The sequence below is a fragment of the Blastocystis sp. subtype 4 genome (genome assembly GCF_000743755.1).
Source record: "Blastocystis sp. subtype 4 strain WR1 chromosome Unknown seqid_0004, whole genome shotgun sequence".
NCBI classification, from domain to species: Eukaryota; class Bigyra; order Opalinata; family Blastocystidae; genus Blastocystis; species Blastocystis sp. subtype 4.
In genome coordinates, this window is record NW_014569543.1 from 89,026 (window position 1) to 107,108 (window position 18,083).

Below are 18,083 nucleotides of genomic sequence, written 5' to 3' on the forward strand. Positions count from 1 at the left end.
GTTTGTAAACAAAGCAAGATACTAATGAGTTGTTGGATTTGTTGGATCCAATAGAGGTGTCATAACAGAGTTAGGAGGTTCTTCCTTCCTACGCAAAGAACAACATTTCCAGAATGATCTCTTTGGTTTTGTTTCTTCTGGATTTACCTTTGCTGGTTCTTCTTTTGGGATTTCAGGAAGTGCTTCTTTTGATGTCTCTTCGACTATCTGCGTTTGCTCGTTTGAAATAAGTGATTCTTCTTTCTCTCCTTGTTTCTCCTCATTAGCGAAGAGAGTTGGATCCTGTTCTGGTTGCTCTGGTAACACTAGTCCCGTAGCAGGAACATCAGGAACTTCCATCGGTTTGATCTCAGTCACCTTATCAGGAAAATCGAATTGAGTATCAGCAATTCCTATTTCACTCTTGAGCTCTTCATTAACTGCTTCGAGGGTATCATCGCCTGAAGTCATTACAGGCAGCATTTCCTCCAGAGGCTTCACCTCTTCAATAGATTTTACCTCTTCAACAGGTTCCACCTCTTCAATAGATTTTACCTCTTCAACAGGTTCCACCTCTTCAATGGATTTCACCTCTTCAGTAGGTTCTACCTCTTCACAATAGGTTTCACATCCTCTTTAGGTTTCACCTCTTCAATGGATTTCACCTCTTCAACAGGTTCCACCTCTTCAATAGATTTTACCTCTTCAACAGGTTCCACCTCTTCAATGGATTTCACCTCTTCAGTAGGTTCTACCTCTTCACAATGGGTTTCGCCTCCTCTTCAGGCTTCACCTCTTCAGCAGACTTTTCCTCGACAAGGTTCTCTTCCTCAATGGATTTCTCCTCTTCCTGCTGAAGCTTCTCTTCAACTGGGTTTACTTCTTCAGGTTTCACCTCTTCAACAGGCTTCTCATCTGGCTTCTCTTCAACAGGTTTCGCCTCCTCTTCAGGCTTCATTTCAACAGGCTTTTCTTCCTCAATAGGCTTCTCCTCTTCAATAGGCTTCGTTTCTTCATACTTCACCTCCTCCATAACCTTTTCCTCAGGTTTCTCCTCCTCAGACTTCTCTGCTTTAACCGGTTTCACCTCTTCAACCAGCTTTTCCTCGATTGGTTTCTCTTCAACAACAGGCTTTTCCTCCTCAGTAGGCTTCTCTTCCTCAGCAGGTTTTTCTTCTTTGATGGGTTTCACCATATTGACAGATTTCTCCTCAACAGGCTTCTCTTCAGTTGGCTTCACCTCGTTGATAGGTTTCTCTTCCTCAGTAGGCTTCACCTCTCTAACAATCTTCTCTTCTTCCACAGGTTCCTCCTTCTTGGCCGGCTTCTCTCTCCGCTCGCGCTGTTTCCGTTCTCGTTTGGGCTTCGGATTGGTTGGTACATAGCTCTCACCAGACTTCTCTACAGATTTGGGCTTCTCAACAGGAGTTGGCTTCCTATTCTCAGTTCTCCTTTCATTCTTCTTCTCCACAGGTCTTTCCACTGGTTTCTCTACAGGTTTCTCTGCTGCCTTCTCCACAGGCTTCTCACTCTTCTTCCCAGATCTCTCTGTTTTCTTCTCGCCTCTCTTTTCCGACTTCTCAGGCTTCTCTGTTACCTTTTCCACAGTCTTCTTCTTCTCGTTAGCCTTAGTTGCTTGCTGAGTCTTTTCAACATTGGTCTTCTTCCCTGCAGGAGTCGAATTTTCCTCCTTCAAATCCTCAATGCGAATACCACAACTCCTCATTCTATTTACAACCAACAGAGAATTATCATCCTTAGAACAATTCGAGCAGAACAATAGAAGTTGATCGATTCTTGGCAACAGAGAGCTCACCGTAGCATCCGTCATCTCTTCTGCATCCATTGCAATCACAACATGTTGATCCAGTGTCTCAAGGAGCGAGAAATACTCACTCGAAACTGCACTGAATGGAGTTGATTTGAGATAGGTCGTGAGGGCATGAACCTTCCTTACATCCTGCTGGAAACGATTTTGAGTGGTATCACGATGATTAGCATTCGAAAGAACATGAATATTGAATGGGGCAACATTCCCATGCATACGGAAATAAGGCTGTGGAGCTAAACGACCACAGTATACTTTGGATACCTCTCGATCAATATCTCTGGACAAGTTGTTTACAATCAAAGTAACCAGATCCAGCACTGTGTCATTCATACCCACAAATATAACAGGTCTGTTCCTCATTCTGTTGATACAGATTGCAGTAAGAGCTACCAATTCTATACTTCACAAAAATGAAAGAAATAGTACCTGCTTCTCGTTTTCCATTTTCACCACATTCCAAAATACTACACTGTGTTTTGATACATCGATCCAGTGTCTGAATCTCTTTCTCTGTTGGGAATACACGATCGTAACAATCCAACTTCACATTCCTGAAAAGTCCATTTGAACTTCGACCTGTAATATAACCAAGTAGCATGGAATTGATATCTGTCTTTTGCAAGAGACGTCCACAGGCTACAAGAGGTGTAATCGTTGGCCACGAAAGAGAGAAAGGAGTCAATGTGCATTCTTGTATCTTTATAAACGTTGAACTACTCGTATTGAGGACCGTAAATATCACATGATTCACCTCAGTCGCCACAACTACAGCATCAAAGTCCTGAGGGAAGTCATTCACCGTAACACGAAGAGAATAACAGGATCCTACAGAATATGTCTTTACTTGAGTCTCCGGTACGGTTATCATGAAACAACAACAATACTCCGAGGAACCATAGAAACGACCCTTTAATGTAATCCCAATACATGGTTCAGAACTTAAGTTCTTCTTCAGCTGATGCAAATAACTGGCATTCAAAGCCAAGGGGTAATCTGAGTTCTTTGGTCTCTCACAACTATATTCATTGGGGACAGAGTCCATATGAGTAACAAGAGACTTTGAAAAGATAAGAGGAAACCAACTCGAATAGGCATTTCGCCAATCGGTAAAATCCTTAAATACGGACTTCTTCTCAAGACAGTCAATACATAGATAATCCTGGAGATTGAAACAATAACCCAAAATCATAACATTTGGGTTTTGACAATGAAGACAGCAAACACGCTTATATGTTCCCTTCTGCGAACTTTCCACATCATATTCAACATGATTCTTCAATAATACGTGAAGGAGGATGGAGTTGTCTCCATCAGAATTGCTTCTTACAAGTGTCGAGCAAATTTTGCATTTGAAATCTTGACAAAAGAGAGACATTCTCCAGGTTTATTATGGCTCTAACGCTGAAATTGCGTTCATTCATAGATGTCTTATCGATCAATTGATTGGTGAAGAGATCTGGTGCCCCCAATCAACAAAGAGACGTCTAAACAAGCGGTATAACTATTCAATCTTCCATCTATTCTCTATTCTTAATAAAACAAACAACAAACAATTGGAAAGAAGCACCTCAGAACATCGATGTATCAGCCATTTCGATTGTTGGATAGCTTCCTAAATGACGTTATTGATAGATCTGGAGGTTGAGTGCGAAAATCAAGCAACAAAAACCAAAACTCACCAACACACTTGACCATGAATACACAACAAACCATTTGTAGTTTTTCTTTAACCCAGTTGTTTCCTTTGCATAAGTACTCATGGTTGTCAATGCTGATGCCAAACCAACAGATTGCGCTGAAATAAGCGATTCAATAACAAAGGAAAAGGATTCACTACGAGATGCCTTCCACTTCAATACCATCATCACAACAGAAGCCACGATCGATCCAATAACATTACAAACAAAGGTACCAATGAAGAACCGGTTACTGTAAGGGTTCAGATAATTGGAAATAAAGAATCGCAGTAAAGCCCCAAGACAGGTGAAGACAAAACCAAACAAGTAGTAACTCGTCTTTTCATAGAATGGAATTAGTACAATATAGCAAATAATCTCCAAACCTAATAGAGTACTGAAAATAAGGAACAGAATAGGATAGTGAGGGGTGTCTAATTCTGTTATTTGGAGCGTGCGTTGAAACTTCTGCATAGACGTGTACAGTTGATACCCATTCTACCTGTGATTCAGTTTAACAAGAATCACATCAAAGGCGTCGCGTGCGACTCCGGTTCCAACCACAATAAATGCTATAGATATGGCACATACAAAAAATGATGCTTGTTTTGCCTATATTTAATCCTTAGATTGAATCCTTACACCTAATACAAATTGATACGATGCCAATGTGATTAATGTTCCAAACGTGGAAGCACAACCACAGAAACCCGTCGATAAACCCTTCAACAGAGAACTATTGCAAGGAGTTGACCGAATAGTACTCAAAATACCAAGAATAAAACTATATTCTGATAACACAACACACCCTGCCTTGCTATTACATTGATAATGAAAACAGCAAACAATTGACCATAGATACCATCTGTTTGGAATACATAAATCATTAATAATCGACAGAGGAAGCCTAGAGGAGAAAACACTAGCACACTATAATTCAACTTAAATAAGTACATCCTACCTCTCCACATCTAGAATTGCTTCCTCAACTCCCATTTGTGAGATTCAGAAAACAAAATGCAAGTACTTGAAAGTGTTAATAATAAACACAATCACAGATACAAACAGAAAAGAGAAAGAGCGCGATATTAGATGAAAAATTGTTTTCCATTCGAAATGAATTCACTGTCATAGCGCAAAGCTTGTTCATTGTTGTGGACAGGTCCGTGATTCTACAAATAAAGAAGACTCAGTACACATGACCGAAGCACTATTGTAATAGTAGATTGCGCGGCCAAGGATCGATGACATAGGGATAGGACCAAAAACCCTGCTATCGATACCTCCATGGAGTGTTTCGGAAGCTACCCAGACTACAGAGTTCTTTTTGGTAGTTCCCACTTGTGAGACATATCTAACACGACGAACTAACAGTTTTCCAGTTTCCCAAGGATGTTCACAAACAACTAAATCTCCGGGGAAAATTGTAGCGGCAGATGGATTTGGGATGTTTCTAGCAAGCAACTAGATCATCAAAGCCTTCTAGAACTCCATACTCGAGTATCAGAAAACCCTCGATAAAGCGAAGGAAAGGCATGAGTATTGTTAAGTTTGAGAATAGTGGGTCTTAACCACTTCATATTCCTCAAAACCGAGCTTCGAAATAAAAGGTAGAAAAGGGGAAGAGGATCGTTCCTTGTACAGTTTCCACAATTCTATCAACACGGTTTTATCAAGCTTCAGGAACAAGAATGCATGAAATCTATCAGAGACACAAAGAGGAAGAAGTGGTACTAAGAATTCGTGTGTTCAAGAACAAACACTCAATGATAACTGCACTTAGCTAAATGAAACATTTAACTGTGTTTGCCCAAATAATACCTGAGAACAAGTATCCATCATTTCCTTGCTAATATTGTTATCTATGTCAAATCATATCAATTTATCATACTTCCCATGTCAATCCTATTGACCTCACCTAATTGACATCGTGCCAATGTTGTCAACAAGTAGTTACAACCATCATCTCCAATCTTGTTATCTAGAGAATCAGGCAATTTCAATTTCAACTACCTCTAACATCGAGATGACTCAATTTGGGGAAACCACCCCGTTCAATCGACTTGATAAGCATAACAAAACATTTAGAATCAATTGCATTTCCAGAAAGATTCAAATCCTGAAGATTTATCATGCAATTGAAAAGAGCGCAATTGCTAACAAATTTGATTCCTTCATATCCCATTCCAGTTTCTACTCATTACCATCACTCCATATATCTACTATGAAGAGACATATGAGTAATCGAATTCAGATTGTTCTTGCGGAAGGAGCGGAACAGAATTTGAATTCCCTTATCGCCAATAGCATTCCCTCCTAAGTAGAACTCATGCATATTGGGAGTAGTCTGTGTACTGATGGAATTCGCCAGGAACTGCACTGCTTCATCATCAATTTCGTTATCTTCGATGTTCAGAATTTCCACATTTGGCATTTTTCCATCAGCGAACAAAGATGCTAACTTCATCGTTCCACGAGACTTGAATCGATTTTCTGTTTGTTAGAATTATATCTCAACCCTACTATTCAGATAGAGACATCGTAGAGTGGGTTCATCTCCCGTGATTAGGTATTCGATATATCCACAGAACTGGACAAGGAAGTTATCAGTAAGACCCATATTCGTCAAAGTTAGTGCTGTTGAGGTGAACAATAGTGAACTCAACTGAAGTTGGTTAAAAGTGGATACCTCTGCAGATGATAACCTACGGCCTATGTTGAACACACTCTAGTACTCCTACTCAAGACCTCAAGACCAAGTAACTCGATCTGAGGTAGATAGCGGAATGCACTGATTAAGGCATGAGCTCCTTCCTTCCCAATATCGTTACCATAGAGGATAATTGTATGTAATCGAGGCATGGTTGGAGGTGAAAAGTAGAATTGGAAAATGTTAACTAAGGACCAACCTTGTGAGAAGAACTTGGCTAATAGTTTACATCCCTCATCACCAATATGCATATCTAGGGATGGAAAGAAGGCAACTCAATTACCAGAAATATCGAGAACTTCGAGGTTTGGATAGGTCATTTTTGTCATTTCTTTCATCAAATCACGCATTCCTTCCACTCCCTGAGCTGTCCATTTAAGAAGACCGGCTTGGGATTCAACCTCCAATTCTTGTTTCTCCTCAAGGCTCTTTTGAATTTCTGCTTCGTGTTCCTTCAGATAGTCCTGCTCTTCTGGAAGAGGAATGTGGCTACTCTTCAAGAGGGACTCTAATTCATCGATCCGGCATTTCTGCTGCTTGTTAACCACTTTCAGTGAAGTTATTTCAGTGAGCAACTTCGAGATCTTAGTTTCATAGACCAATAACTGGTTTGTAACTTCTTCAACAGGTGAACGCTTTTCGGTTGTAGTAGTCTCCACTTGGGGTGTTTTCTATATCCAAAACCGTCTCTGAACCTACACACAACATGTAGAAAGTATTGTTGGTATCTGAGATCAAAGGATGAAAATATTCGTCCACTGTCAATACACGAGCTTCAAACAAAAGAAAGATAACAACATCACTTGGGAGTCTTGCAAGTTGCTACAGTTATTATTCACATACAACCACTACACGTAGCTCGGGCTCAATTGACTGCGGTGTGGCATTAGCATCCACTAACAACATATAATGTTCATTGTTCGACATATTAACAACCTCCATCGCTGCTCTGTCCATCACTCCGCTCACAGGCACTTGTCCCATCTTCTCAACATGAGTGGTAGTAACCTCCTTGGAACTAACTACTTCAGCTGCATTTTGCATATTGTTCCCTAGCAGCGATACATCCATATCAACAGATAATTGTATTCTCTATCTTGGTGATAATATGGCTTTTTTCTGGAATGATTGGTTTCCGAATTACCTCGTAGATGAGATGGTAGTCATGTTTTCATGTCCTTTCCTATTAGTTTATATGTTGCGATCATTAGAATAAATAGTGGGACATGATCCATCAGTTGCATGTTTGTTAGTTCCAGAGACTGTAGATGAGTGCTAGAATTCTATTTGTAGAGTTACAATGAGATTGGAGTTACGATCAGGCGTTTTGTGTGACCAAAACGACATATTTTCTTTTATTTCCAATGGAGACGCCTGTATTCGTTTGTAGTCCTCATTACCTTATAGAGCGTAGGAAAAGACCAGGAGGTTACTACAGTTCTGATCCCCAAAGAGGAGTCAGCAGTATATCTCAACTACAAGTTGACAAAGAAATCTGCTCTTGGCATGTTTTTTGTAGCTCTGGGCTCGCTATTTGGAAGGTAGGGATTGTCTTGACTCATTCTCCATAGTTTGATGGCAACAGCTGTCAGTATTTTAGGAAGCCACTACAAAATCCCCTCTCCCGCTATTACTTTTATTCGTTGTCTCGTCAATTTGGCGATCAACCTCATTTGTTGTGCTATTGTGAAAGCAAATCCAGTTGGACCTTACAAGGAAACGAGAAAGTTTATCTGGGTCATTCTACGTGGATTATTCGGAGGTATCCAGATTACTTGCTATTTCTTTGCTTTTACCAAGGTAATTAATATTTCGTTTCTATAAGATAGATATTTGTTGGTGATGCAACTACACTTACATTTATCGCCCCAGTATTAACTGGTTTTCTTGCTATTTGTATGCTAAATGAGAAGTGGGGATGGTTTGATGCCATTGCCTCCATTTTCTGTTTTGTTGGTGTGCTGTTCGTTGCTAAACCGAAGTTCCTCTTTGGTGGTGAGTCTGTAAGAATGATTCTAGTGATTGATCATAGAGCATTCAAGTTGGATATTTGTTGATTGCATTTGCAGGGTCTTGTGCTGCTGCTCTAGCTTATATTGCTGTACGGAAGGTTGGACCGTCTGTATCTGCATTTGTTCTTATCAACTATATTCTCATATTTACCATGCTCATTGCAGTCTTCCAGAGTTACTTCATGATTCATATCTTCCCATGGCCCAAAAAACAATTGCCTGTACAGGCTTGGTTATGGCTTGTATCAACAGGTTTCCTGGGTGCTGGAGCACAGGTAGAGATAGAGTGTGAGGCTCATGAATAGTACTGTATTAATCGTGGCTTGCAGTTGGAGAAAGCTGGACCTGCTACTTCAATGAGGTTTTTGGATATAGTGTTTTCGTACTTCTGGCAAGTTTGGATTGTGCACAATCCAATTGATAAGTTTAGTCTGATTGGTGCATGTTTAGTGAGCTTGTGTCTGATTTTGATTGGATTCAAGAAATGGTGGTATGTCAGAAAGGCACGATTGGAATATGAGCAATCTCTCTTTTCTGTTTAAGAACAAACACTCGATAACCATGCTCCCCACCCATGAAACATTAGCGCTAGATTATTCTCATTTGTTGCTTGCTTTATCAACACATCTACTTGCTTCTCGACACTTATAGATTCTGTGTTCTGATTATCACGCCCCAAAAGCTTGTTTTCGATCTTAAACAGTACTTGTTCAGCACTCGTATTCGCTCCATCCATCATTGCATTCTCATCTCGATTTCTCACAACCCAACTGTTCAATGGATCGTGCAAGAACACCTCCAGAATTGTCAGAATCAATTCACGTTTTTCACTCACCAGCTTCATACAGAATTCCATCTGCTCTCGGAGTAAACCATCTACTCCTTCCACTCCCAGACAATCTACAAATTCTCTCGTTAATCGGAATGGAACTCGCTCAGGAACACACAGAATACGACCTCGTTCGAATAGAATTCCAAAGTCGATATGTACTAATTCGCCTGTTTTATTGTCAATCAAGATATTACGAAGATGTCTATCTCCTAATCCCACAATATAACCAATAATTGAATTCACACTCAACGTAGACACAAAATGGTGGGTATTTTGGTACCATTGTTGTGGAGCAAAGAAACGTTCCAAGAAGAAATAGTGAAGAACAGGAGTGAATTGTTTAGTGATTGAATGATAGAACTGAATTCGTTCTTCTGCAGGTCTAGTCTTCAGAGTAGCAGCTTGTTTCCAGATTTGAGTATTTGAAATCTCTCCAGGATGATACCGAGAATGTGCAGAAGTATCCATTTTGTGTCTTCTAGAGATGAAAGAGAGAAAGCCTGATATACGAGTCAGAGACCAAATAATCACGAATTGTCGTACTGTTAGAAACGAATTCAATTACTCCTGTTTTACTTGTGATGCTTACAATCTGCTCATCATTCTTCAATCTGACTTACTCGATAAATTCGGAGATGAATGTCTTGAAACGAAGGGTTTTGTGATTCACAATTCTTCTCTGCTAAGAGACGATTAAGCAGCTCGAATAACTGCTGGACTACACAGTCTGAGCGAATCTCATCCTTCTTCAGAATCTGATTGAAATTTGATCCATCATGAGCAACACAGGTTACACGCAAAGGTGATGTGATTCCTGTGGCTACCAACTTGAATGAGGATCCAAAGTCGTGAATGAATGGAATAGACTGTCGTTGGAGTTGTTCCAATGGGAGAATGGGTAGTGTGGCTGTGAGAACAGGAAGCTGAGACCATAATCGAAGAGAAGACGAGGATACCCAGGAATTGGGAAGAGGAATAGGAGCATCCTTCTCCATATCACTGTGATTGGCAAGAATAAGAGAATGATAAGCTGAGAAGAGAGAACAGTAGGCATGATAGATTGGTAAGACAGGTTCAGAGAGAGAAGAGAGAACAGATAGAACAAGTGACTCTCGCTTAGTTGGATTGAGATGATTCTTCTCTGTGACAATAGGAAGAAGCTGATAATGAGGGGAATAAGTGAGGATACAAATGGAAGGAGGTGAAATGGATATGATTCTGTTAGTCGATGAATGAACTGAGTTAGAAGAGGATTCTCTAGACCAATTCGACTCACAATCTATGTGACAGATAAGGAATAATCTTACTTGATGAGCAAGAGGAACAAAGACTGCAAGAGGACAATTTAACAGATATGGTTTGATTGAAACTTCAATCTCCTTTCTTATCCATAATCATTATTCCATTCTCATACTCTTGGATATTCTTAAACCAGAGACTTACAAACATATATACAAAATCGGCACTATTTTGTTCACCTTTCTGGATTCCTTGTAGACATAGTTTTAAAGTTAATTTCCGATATAGACTCAATCTCGCTTCAATTTTATCAGCGGCATTTGGCCCCTCTTGAAATTCCTTCAACATTACTTCCTTCTCTCGTTTCTGTTCATTCAATACTTGTCGTATTGCTTGTGAGTGTCTAGATCACAATGAATCACCCATATTTACGTCGAGACGATTCTTCGACTCAGGATCTCTAATTCTTGTCGTATCTTTGACTAAGATTAACACTCCTCAGTGATCTCACCATTGTGGTTTCCATCTGATTATACTCATTACTCTCGAAGTATCCCTGTAACCGCTTTAGTAAATCATTTGTAACACTGGCCAATGTGAGATATGATCGTTCTAGACATGACAAGGTGTTGATTAACTGACTTTGGCTACAAATGGATGAAATAAAAGAGTTTGTTGATAGAGGAGTTAATGATTCAGCTACTGACTCATCCTCCTCATTGTGAAGTAGAGAACACATCGCTTGAACACTATTCAATCGTCTACTCTCATCTTCGTTAGCAGAAGTTAACAGCAATTCCTCTAATCGACAGGTTCCTGATACTAACGAGGTTGTAGCAAGGTGCTCAGCAGATCTGACTGTAACTCACTCTCATGATCCTTACCGAATCATTGACACAGCAAGCTGGATAAACCCTTGTCGATACAGCACTTTGGCAGTCTCTAGTTGAAGGAGACTTCGATGGTTATCTGTGACCAGTTCGGCTGCTGGACCTGTTAGACAAGTACTCAATAGTTCCAGCTTGTAACGAAGCTGAGCAATCTTACTATCAACAATCATTCCTTCAGCTCCATAGCGTCTCTCATCCATATGGCTGGTTCGGATATTCATTTGTGTCATATGTTCCAATAGAGATTCCAGTACAGACTGATAGCAATGAGCACTCTCTTCAGTATCACGTCGACCTCGTAGCAGAAGTAGATTCGCCTGAAGAAGTCTTTGTTTCTCATTTTCAGGTTGAATTGATGGATCTTTCGCACAGAACTCCAGATATTGAAGTAATTCAGAGTCAATCATCACTTCTTGCAATGATGACAAGTCTATTCCTCATTTCATGGGCGATCACATACTCTCACTGCGAAGCATCTCCAGAAACTCAAGAGATAGAATCTTCTCTGATTTCTGATGCCAGGACTGCGTAATTCCTAGTGAATTCAGAGGATGACTGATCTGTTGTTCATATTCTAACAAGAGAGATGAAACTCCTTCATGTTGATTCCCTTCGTTCTGTTCTCGTCCCCATTGTGTGAGTTGTCTCCATGGCCACACCATCCACAAGTCCTTCTGTTGTCCTGAGAATAGATCTGTTACTCCAAGACTTGATAATGACTGTTGAAGTACATGAGGCTCACCAATCAGAGAAGCATAGGCTGAGAGACTAGAAGAGAAGCATTTCATTTTTCCTTACTCTTGGAAAGCTGCTGCAAAACCAAATCGTTGAGTCTCGCATTGAACCAACATTTGTTGACTGGTTTGACCACTCTGGGTTATAGCAAGGGCTGCATACGGGTTGCCTGCTGCAAGATAACTATTGACAAGCTGGCTGTTTAGTGATTTCATATCAATCAAGGATAAGAACTGTTCAGTGATTGTTTGAGTATGGACATCAACCCCAGACTGATTACTACGGAGTCGCTTATCAGCCATCTCCATGGATTCTCCCTCTTCATCACTACTTGAATCTGTGTGAGAGACCACTGAAGGATAGGTCACAATAGTATTCCAGCTGTAGATGTGAGTGTCCTCAGGAGTGATGGGAAGAGTCACTGAATGCATCCAGAGAAGCGAAGTCATTGGCTTATGCAGAGAGGAGGCTGCATCAATGATAAGTGTGAGAGGGAGTTGGAGACGAACAAGCAAACAATCTACAGGAGAAGGATACTGAGATGATGAGTTCTGGTGTCCACTTAGCAAAACCATGGATTCATGATTACTTTGTGAAGGACGAGAACGCTTTGAAGAACTAGGAGTACTTGTGATTGAAGGAGAATCTGAGAGAAACAGGCCCGAATGATGGGAAAAATCATAATAGATGAAACGACGAAGATGAGTGAGTGTCTGAAGAGTGATTCGTTGAACTGTTTCCTGGCTACTGAGAGCCAGACGGATCAATACTCCAATCTGGACATCATACTGTTGTTGTAATGCTTCATATAACAGAAGAGTCATTAGCAAAATCTGGTTCTCTCGACCTTCCATTGTTGCAGTTGAGAAACACTCTTCTAGAACAGATAGAAATGGCGAAAAGAGAGAATTAGCACAGAGATGAAGAAGATAACGAAGCATTGATTCGACTGATATCGTATCTGCTGATGAGGGATTAGGAACCTCTTCCGTTGGCATGATATGCACTTTTTGCGTCATCATATCATTTGCATCAACACTAGGAATTGTGAGAGTGGATACCTCAGTGTTCACTCGTTCTACTGAATGACGCACACGTAAAGAAAGAAGAAGCGGATGATTGACCCAACGTGAATGATCGATGGATTCAAGAGATTTGTGATTGATAACCTTTTGAAGGACTGTTAGTGCTTCAATCCATCGAGAAGAAGGAGTATCATGAAGCAAGGACAGTGCTATTGAATCTAATAACGAGAGAATCAACTGAACATGAGGAGATGAGGTCTCTGACTCTAAATCCACCTGGGAACTCATCAGGTCTCGATTCTCTGGGTTTAGATTCAGAAGCTACAGGGAAACACATCTTAAGTCACCTACTGTACGCAATGCATCATACATACGTCGTCCTTCAGAAACTGTTACCGCATCGGCACGAGCATATACAAACTGAACAGCTTGAACGATCACATGTCTCAACATATTGTTATCCAGAAGCAAATCTGAAGTATCAGGAGTAGAAAGAGATTGTGAGCCCTCCGCAGAATCATCCTTCTCCATCACACGCACTGTCAACATTTGAGTCTGGATAAAGTTTGTAAGGATTCGTTGCAATTGGGATGTCACACAGTCCCAATGACTAGCATAATCCTTCTGAAGAATCGATAGAAGTGTGATCAGCAGTGATTTGAATCTCTATTCTTCATTGTAGCCATTCATTCATACCATCACCAGAACAGGAAGAGCTGTCTTTACACAACACAGGATCCATTGGACACTTGGTTGATTAGATCGTAACCAACCTTCCGTACATCGTTTCCAATCATCTCGTTGGTTAAGAATTATTTCGAATACCCCAGCGTATTCACTGATACTCAGATAATCAGTCTCTTCATGCCATAAAAACTCCTCCAATTTCACTAATGATCAAATACTGTTATCATTCTCTACAGAGATGGAAGCAACAATCTGCTATCGAATCTAACAAAGGACTATTTCGACTCATATTTGATGCAAGACACTGGAGTCGAGAGAGAATGAGATAAGTGACAAATCGATTGGAGAACCAGGATGACTACAAAAAAGGAGAAAGGACAACACATACACATCGATCCATAAGACAGAGGAGAGTTTGAAGGAAAGAATTAACGTACTGACTGTTTCGAGTCGAAGTATCGAAAGAGAGAAGAGCTTGGAGGAAGTATGTGGATGGAAGCTGAGTCTCTGCTGGTTCCAAGAGTTCACAAATACCCCAATTCATGACTTGAGGATTGGTATGACTATGGACAAAGAGAAAAGTTAGATATTCTATCTGGATCTGTTCTTTGTGATTCTCTAACGCTATTTGAAGAGAAGCTCTCACATCATTTCTCAGTGAGTCCGTCACTCGATGTAACTCCAGATTCATTTCCTCTGAATACTCAATCACACAAAGAGTTGGAAGAAGATTAGCAATACACTTCATAATCAAATCACAATCTGTTTTGCAGTTTCGTCGGAGTGTCGTAAGAATAGGATACGTATCATAACATGTTGACGATTTGATTCCACTTACCTTCAAATGCTCCCCGATTGACTGAAGAAGAAGAGAGAGAGATGATTCATCCTATTACTCATTCATTATCACACTATAAGACTTGTTGAACCAGTTCCCACACCATACCTGCAAGAGCAAATCGTTCAGCTAAAGGAATCGTGAGAACTTCTCGGATTGGATGAATGAAAGATGTATCTTGAAGAGAGTAGAACTGGGTCTTGGCCAAATTAGCCGCAGCAATCAGACTCTGAGATGAAGAGAGAGAACCTTTAGCTCCTTGAAGCATGCAACAGAGAGCAATGGATAGAAGAGAAGGAAGAGAAGATGAAAGAACTAGGAGTAGTTCAATCATAGCTTGTAGAGACAATTGGTGAGTGTTCCATGACTTCTTCAGAAGACTAAGAGTAAAGGATTGAACAAAAGCCTGTTGACTTTCCATACTTGCTATCTCCTCCAAGATTGGTCTTGCGAATTGAGAGAGTGATAATGAAGAAGAGAGCATAACCGTCTTTTCAAGAAATAGGAGAACTCTCATTTGAGTGTTTCGATCGAGAGTAGAGTAGAATCCTTTAGTGATCTGAAGCAAAGTGTGATATTGAAGAGGACATGTCACAGATTTAACAAAGATTGAGTTAAATACTGACTCTTGAATAGACTGAAACGCAGTCTTCAGAGAGGATGAATGAGAGAGAACACTGAAAAAATATGATGAAGCTACTCCATATGTATCCTGAACAGTAAATAATGCTTGAAGAAGAGAAGAACCTGCTTGTTTCATAGACTGATCCTCTTGTTCCAATAAGGAGAGAGTCAATCGATATAGAGAAAGACGCAGTAAGTGTCTGAAAGGCATATCTTCCATCCATTCGTTTACATGGCTCAAAACAGTATCATAATCAGTAGCTTTTACTTCATTCTTCAGAGCTATTCGAGCATTCACTGTTAACATAAAGACTAGAATCATATCACTATTGTGAATTGAAGTAGCCAGATTATAACGGAATCCTTCATTCACACTTGGAGTATCAAACAGAACCAGCTTCCGAGAAGTTAGAATTCGATCACTTAACAAACTAAAGAAATCTTGAAGAGGTTTCAGAGAGTAACAGGATGATGAGAGTGAAGCATTGGAGAACAGAAAGAGTTGAAGGAAATAACTCCACACACGTCCTCCTTGTTGTGAATGCACGTCAGTCTGCATGATCAAAGATACAAAGATATTGGAGAGAGATTGAAGAGTCTCGTGATCTGATTTACATAACTGAATAACCAATTGCCACACCTGTCCACAAAGGAGGAATCGAGAATACACATCATCTGTGCAATCCATTTGCGATAATTCTGAATGGATTCGATTACACTCTTCCTTCACAACCTCTACTAGTTTTGTACGTATTAGAGTGAGATTCTTAAGAGCTGAAGGATGGTTTGAGAAGTCTGTAATTTCAATGAATCGAGTCTGGAACAATTCCACTGGGACTCCTTCATCTCGCAAGAGTTGTTCATATTTGGTTGCATATTCACTCAGAGATGCGTCAAAGTATTTGATGGTTAGTTTGGCACCACAGAGAACCGTGATCAACTCACAGAAGACAGCTAGACATCCATCAAACTGGATCTCCTGATGAATAACTTGACGACTATTCAGAGTGCCCAATGGTGAGGATGGAATCTTGAAGACTTGAGGAATGAGAGTATCACAGGTACATTGGAACAACGAATCAAACGAAGGAGAACGAAGGATCCATTGAATTAGGATCTGAAGAACCGATGAAAACATAGCTGGGAGATTAGAATATGAAACACGAAGAAGACAGCAGCTCACGAAGAGAACCTTCTCTGTTGTGGAGAACTCTTCAAACCATATCTGACGCATCTCCATCTCTGAAGTTACCAGAAGCTTGCTAACGATATCGAAACGCAACATCACAATATCATCCAGTGTCATGAGGGTATGCTATAGATTGATTAACAGTAGAAGTCCTTACAGAGAGTCGTTTCGTGATAGAGAGAACAATAGGTCGAATAGGATAAGTTGATATCATGAACAGTTCCTTCAGAAGATAGAGGAATGCAATATAACAATCAGTATTAGCTTTGAGATTGTGTGAATCTAACAGACCCAAGACACGAGGAATCAGAGAGTTAGCATCAAGAGTCAGAAGCGATGAATGAAGAAGAGATACAGTCAGATGAAGAAGACTAATGAGAGTGTTGATGTCTGCAGGGAGAGGAAAAAGAGTTCCTTGAGTTTCAAGTTGAGTTATTTGCTTGGATGAGTCAAGTCATTTGGACCTACTTCAATGAGAGTATTCTGAAGAGAGGTAAGAAGGTGTTGAACAGAGTCTGCAAAGAGAGGATTCGAATGAGCTTGTACAAGTCCTTCGGCAATCGTATTGGTCAATGTAAGCGAGATACTCACACGACCATTGGCAGAAAAAGACTATCGATTAGAGTTACTAATCATGACAACCTGCTGATTAGGAACACAAACAAGTTCAATCAGAGAACAAGCATCATGAAAGAAGGAAGATGGACAGTCCTTCAAAGAACAAACAAACATCACAAATGGGAAACAAGACACAATTGAATCATCGATTTGACCAGCAATACACAGTTCTTTGAGGATCTTCACTGAATACTCTCCATGGTGTAGAAGAATGGATGTACACTCTGATGGAAACCTAATCTAATATCCTTCCTGTATTCTGACTCTCGAGTGAATGGACTTAAGCAAGACAGAGCCATAGATCGTTGGGCATGTGTCATCACGTTAGGACAGTTCATAACTGCATACAGTTGTTCTAAAACTTGTTGAACATCATTACGGTTGATGAAAGATGCAGCAAAACGCCAATATTCGATCAGACACTGGATCGCCGTTGAACGAGTTATTTTATCAGATAGTTCGTTTTCACTACATTTCATTCAAGTCGAACACAAAGACAGAATTGCATTTGAGACAAGTCGTATCAAGTCAAGAAGACTTCGTTGAGACATCCACGGATAGCAACTAGAATTCTACATAATAGGGAATCCGTAGATCATTACAGAAAAGAGAATGTTACACACATTGAGCAGATAGTGAGTGGATTGGTCTTGAGTTGTAATTGCCCATTGCAAATTGGATAGAGCAATACCTAAAATGCGATCTGCATACTTCTGCAGCACGTAATTGTTCTCCGAAAGCATGACCGTAAAACTGAAGAACAATTGACTGCAGGATGTATCTGCCTTCTTTGTGGTACGTTCCTTTTCAAATACAATAACTTCAGCAAACCGATTCAGCAATTCATCCAAAAACGAATTGGCCGGAAAGAGAATCTCAAGTTGGATCAGTTGCTTTTTGCGTTCTTGATCATTAAGAATACTACAATTGATTAACAGACAAGATTAGTACTCCAAGATGGCCAAAGCACTCTTTTTCCGTACAGTTATACGCGAACTACCAAGCTGCTCGCAGCTGTGAATCAGCACTTCTCGAAAATCCATCCCGAAGTGAAATGTGAACAAACAATCCACTGAGTCCCTTTGAATTCACTCAAACCCTTATTCTTCAGTCGTGTTCTTTCCATTTCTTCTAGCCACACGTCCAGGACGACCACCTCCATAGGGAGAGTTCTCAGCGAACTGAATGTGCTTCTCTG

At 40.3% G+C, this 18,083-nt stretch overlaps 5 protein-coding genes across 5 annotated transcripts; 1 reads left to right on the forward strand and 4 right to left on the reverse strand.

Annotated features, from left to right (window-relative positions):
* Nucleotides 1–21: 21 nt before the first annotated feature.
* JH06_0785 (hypothetical protein) lies at nucleotides 22–2,999 on the reverse strand (the record flags this gene model as incomplete). Its single annotated transcript, XM_014674638.1, has 4 exons — nucleotides 22–588; nucleotides 627–716; nucleotides 743–2,205; nucleotides 2,237–2,999. The coding sequence occupies 4 exons, from the start codon at nucleotides 2,997–2,999 to the stop codon at nucleotides 22–24; spliced, it is 2,883 nt and encodes a 960-aa protein (XP_014530124.1).
* A 433-nt stretch (nucleotides 3,000–3,432) lies between these two features.
* On the reverse strand, nucleotides 3,433–4,482 carry JH06_0786 (hypothetical protein; the record flags this gene model as incomplete). Its single annotated transcript, XM_014674639.1, has 5 exons — nucleotides 3,433–3,883; nucleotides 3,989–4,098; nucleotides 4,129–4,303; nucleotides 4,333–4,416; nucleotides 4,448–4,482. 5 exons carry the CDS (start codon nucleotides 4,480–4,482, stop codon nucleotides 3,433–3,435), a joined length of 855 nt encoding a protein of 284 aa, XP_014530125.1.
* Nucleotides 4,483–5,265: 783 nt separating this feature from the next.
* On the reverse strand, nucleotides 5,266–7,267 carry JH06_0787 (hypothetical protein; the record flags this gene model as incomplete). The annotated part of the gene is made up of 9 exons (XM_014674640.1): nucleotides 5,266–5,348; nucleotides 5,378–5,467; nucleotides 5,500–5,679; nucleotides 5,710–5,979; nucleotides 6,010–6,198; nucleotides 6,228–6,449; nucleotides 6,480–6,867; nucleotides 6,896–7,018; nucleotides 7,049–7,267. The coding sequence occupies 9 exons, from the start codon at nucleotides 7,265–7,267 to the stop codon at nucleotides 5,266–5,268; spliced, it is 1,764 nt and encodes a 587-aa protein (XP_014530126.1).
* Nucleotides 7,268–7,560: 293 nt separating this feature from the next.
* Nucleotides 7,561–8,750, forward strand: JH06_0788 (hypothetical protein; the record flags this gene model as incomplete). The annotated part of the gene is made up of 6 exons (XM_014674641.1): nucleotides 7,561–7,578; nucleotides 7,604–7,737; nucleotides 7,768–7,996; nucleotides 8,026–8,199; nucleotides 8,229–8,483; nucleotides 8,514–8,750. 6 exons carry the CDS (start codon nucleotides 7,561–7,563, stop codon nucleotides 8,748–8,750), a joined length of 1,047 nt encoding a protein of 348 aa, XP_014530127.1.
* JH06_0789 (serine/threonine protein kinase) lies at nucleotides 8,747–10,035 on the reverse strand (the record flags this gene model as incomplete). Its single annotated transcript, XM_014674642.1, has 3 exons — nucleotides 8,747–9,518; nucleotides 9,550–9,632; nucleotides 9,661–10,035. The coding sequence occupies 3 exons, from the start codon at nucleotides 10,033–10,035 to the stop codon at nucleotides 8,747–8,749; spliced, it is 1,230 nt and encodes a 409-aa protein (XP_014530128.1).
* Between the last annotated feature and the right edge of the window lie 8,048 nt (nucleotides 10,036–18,083).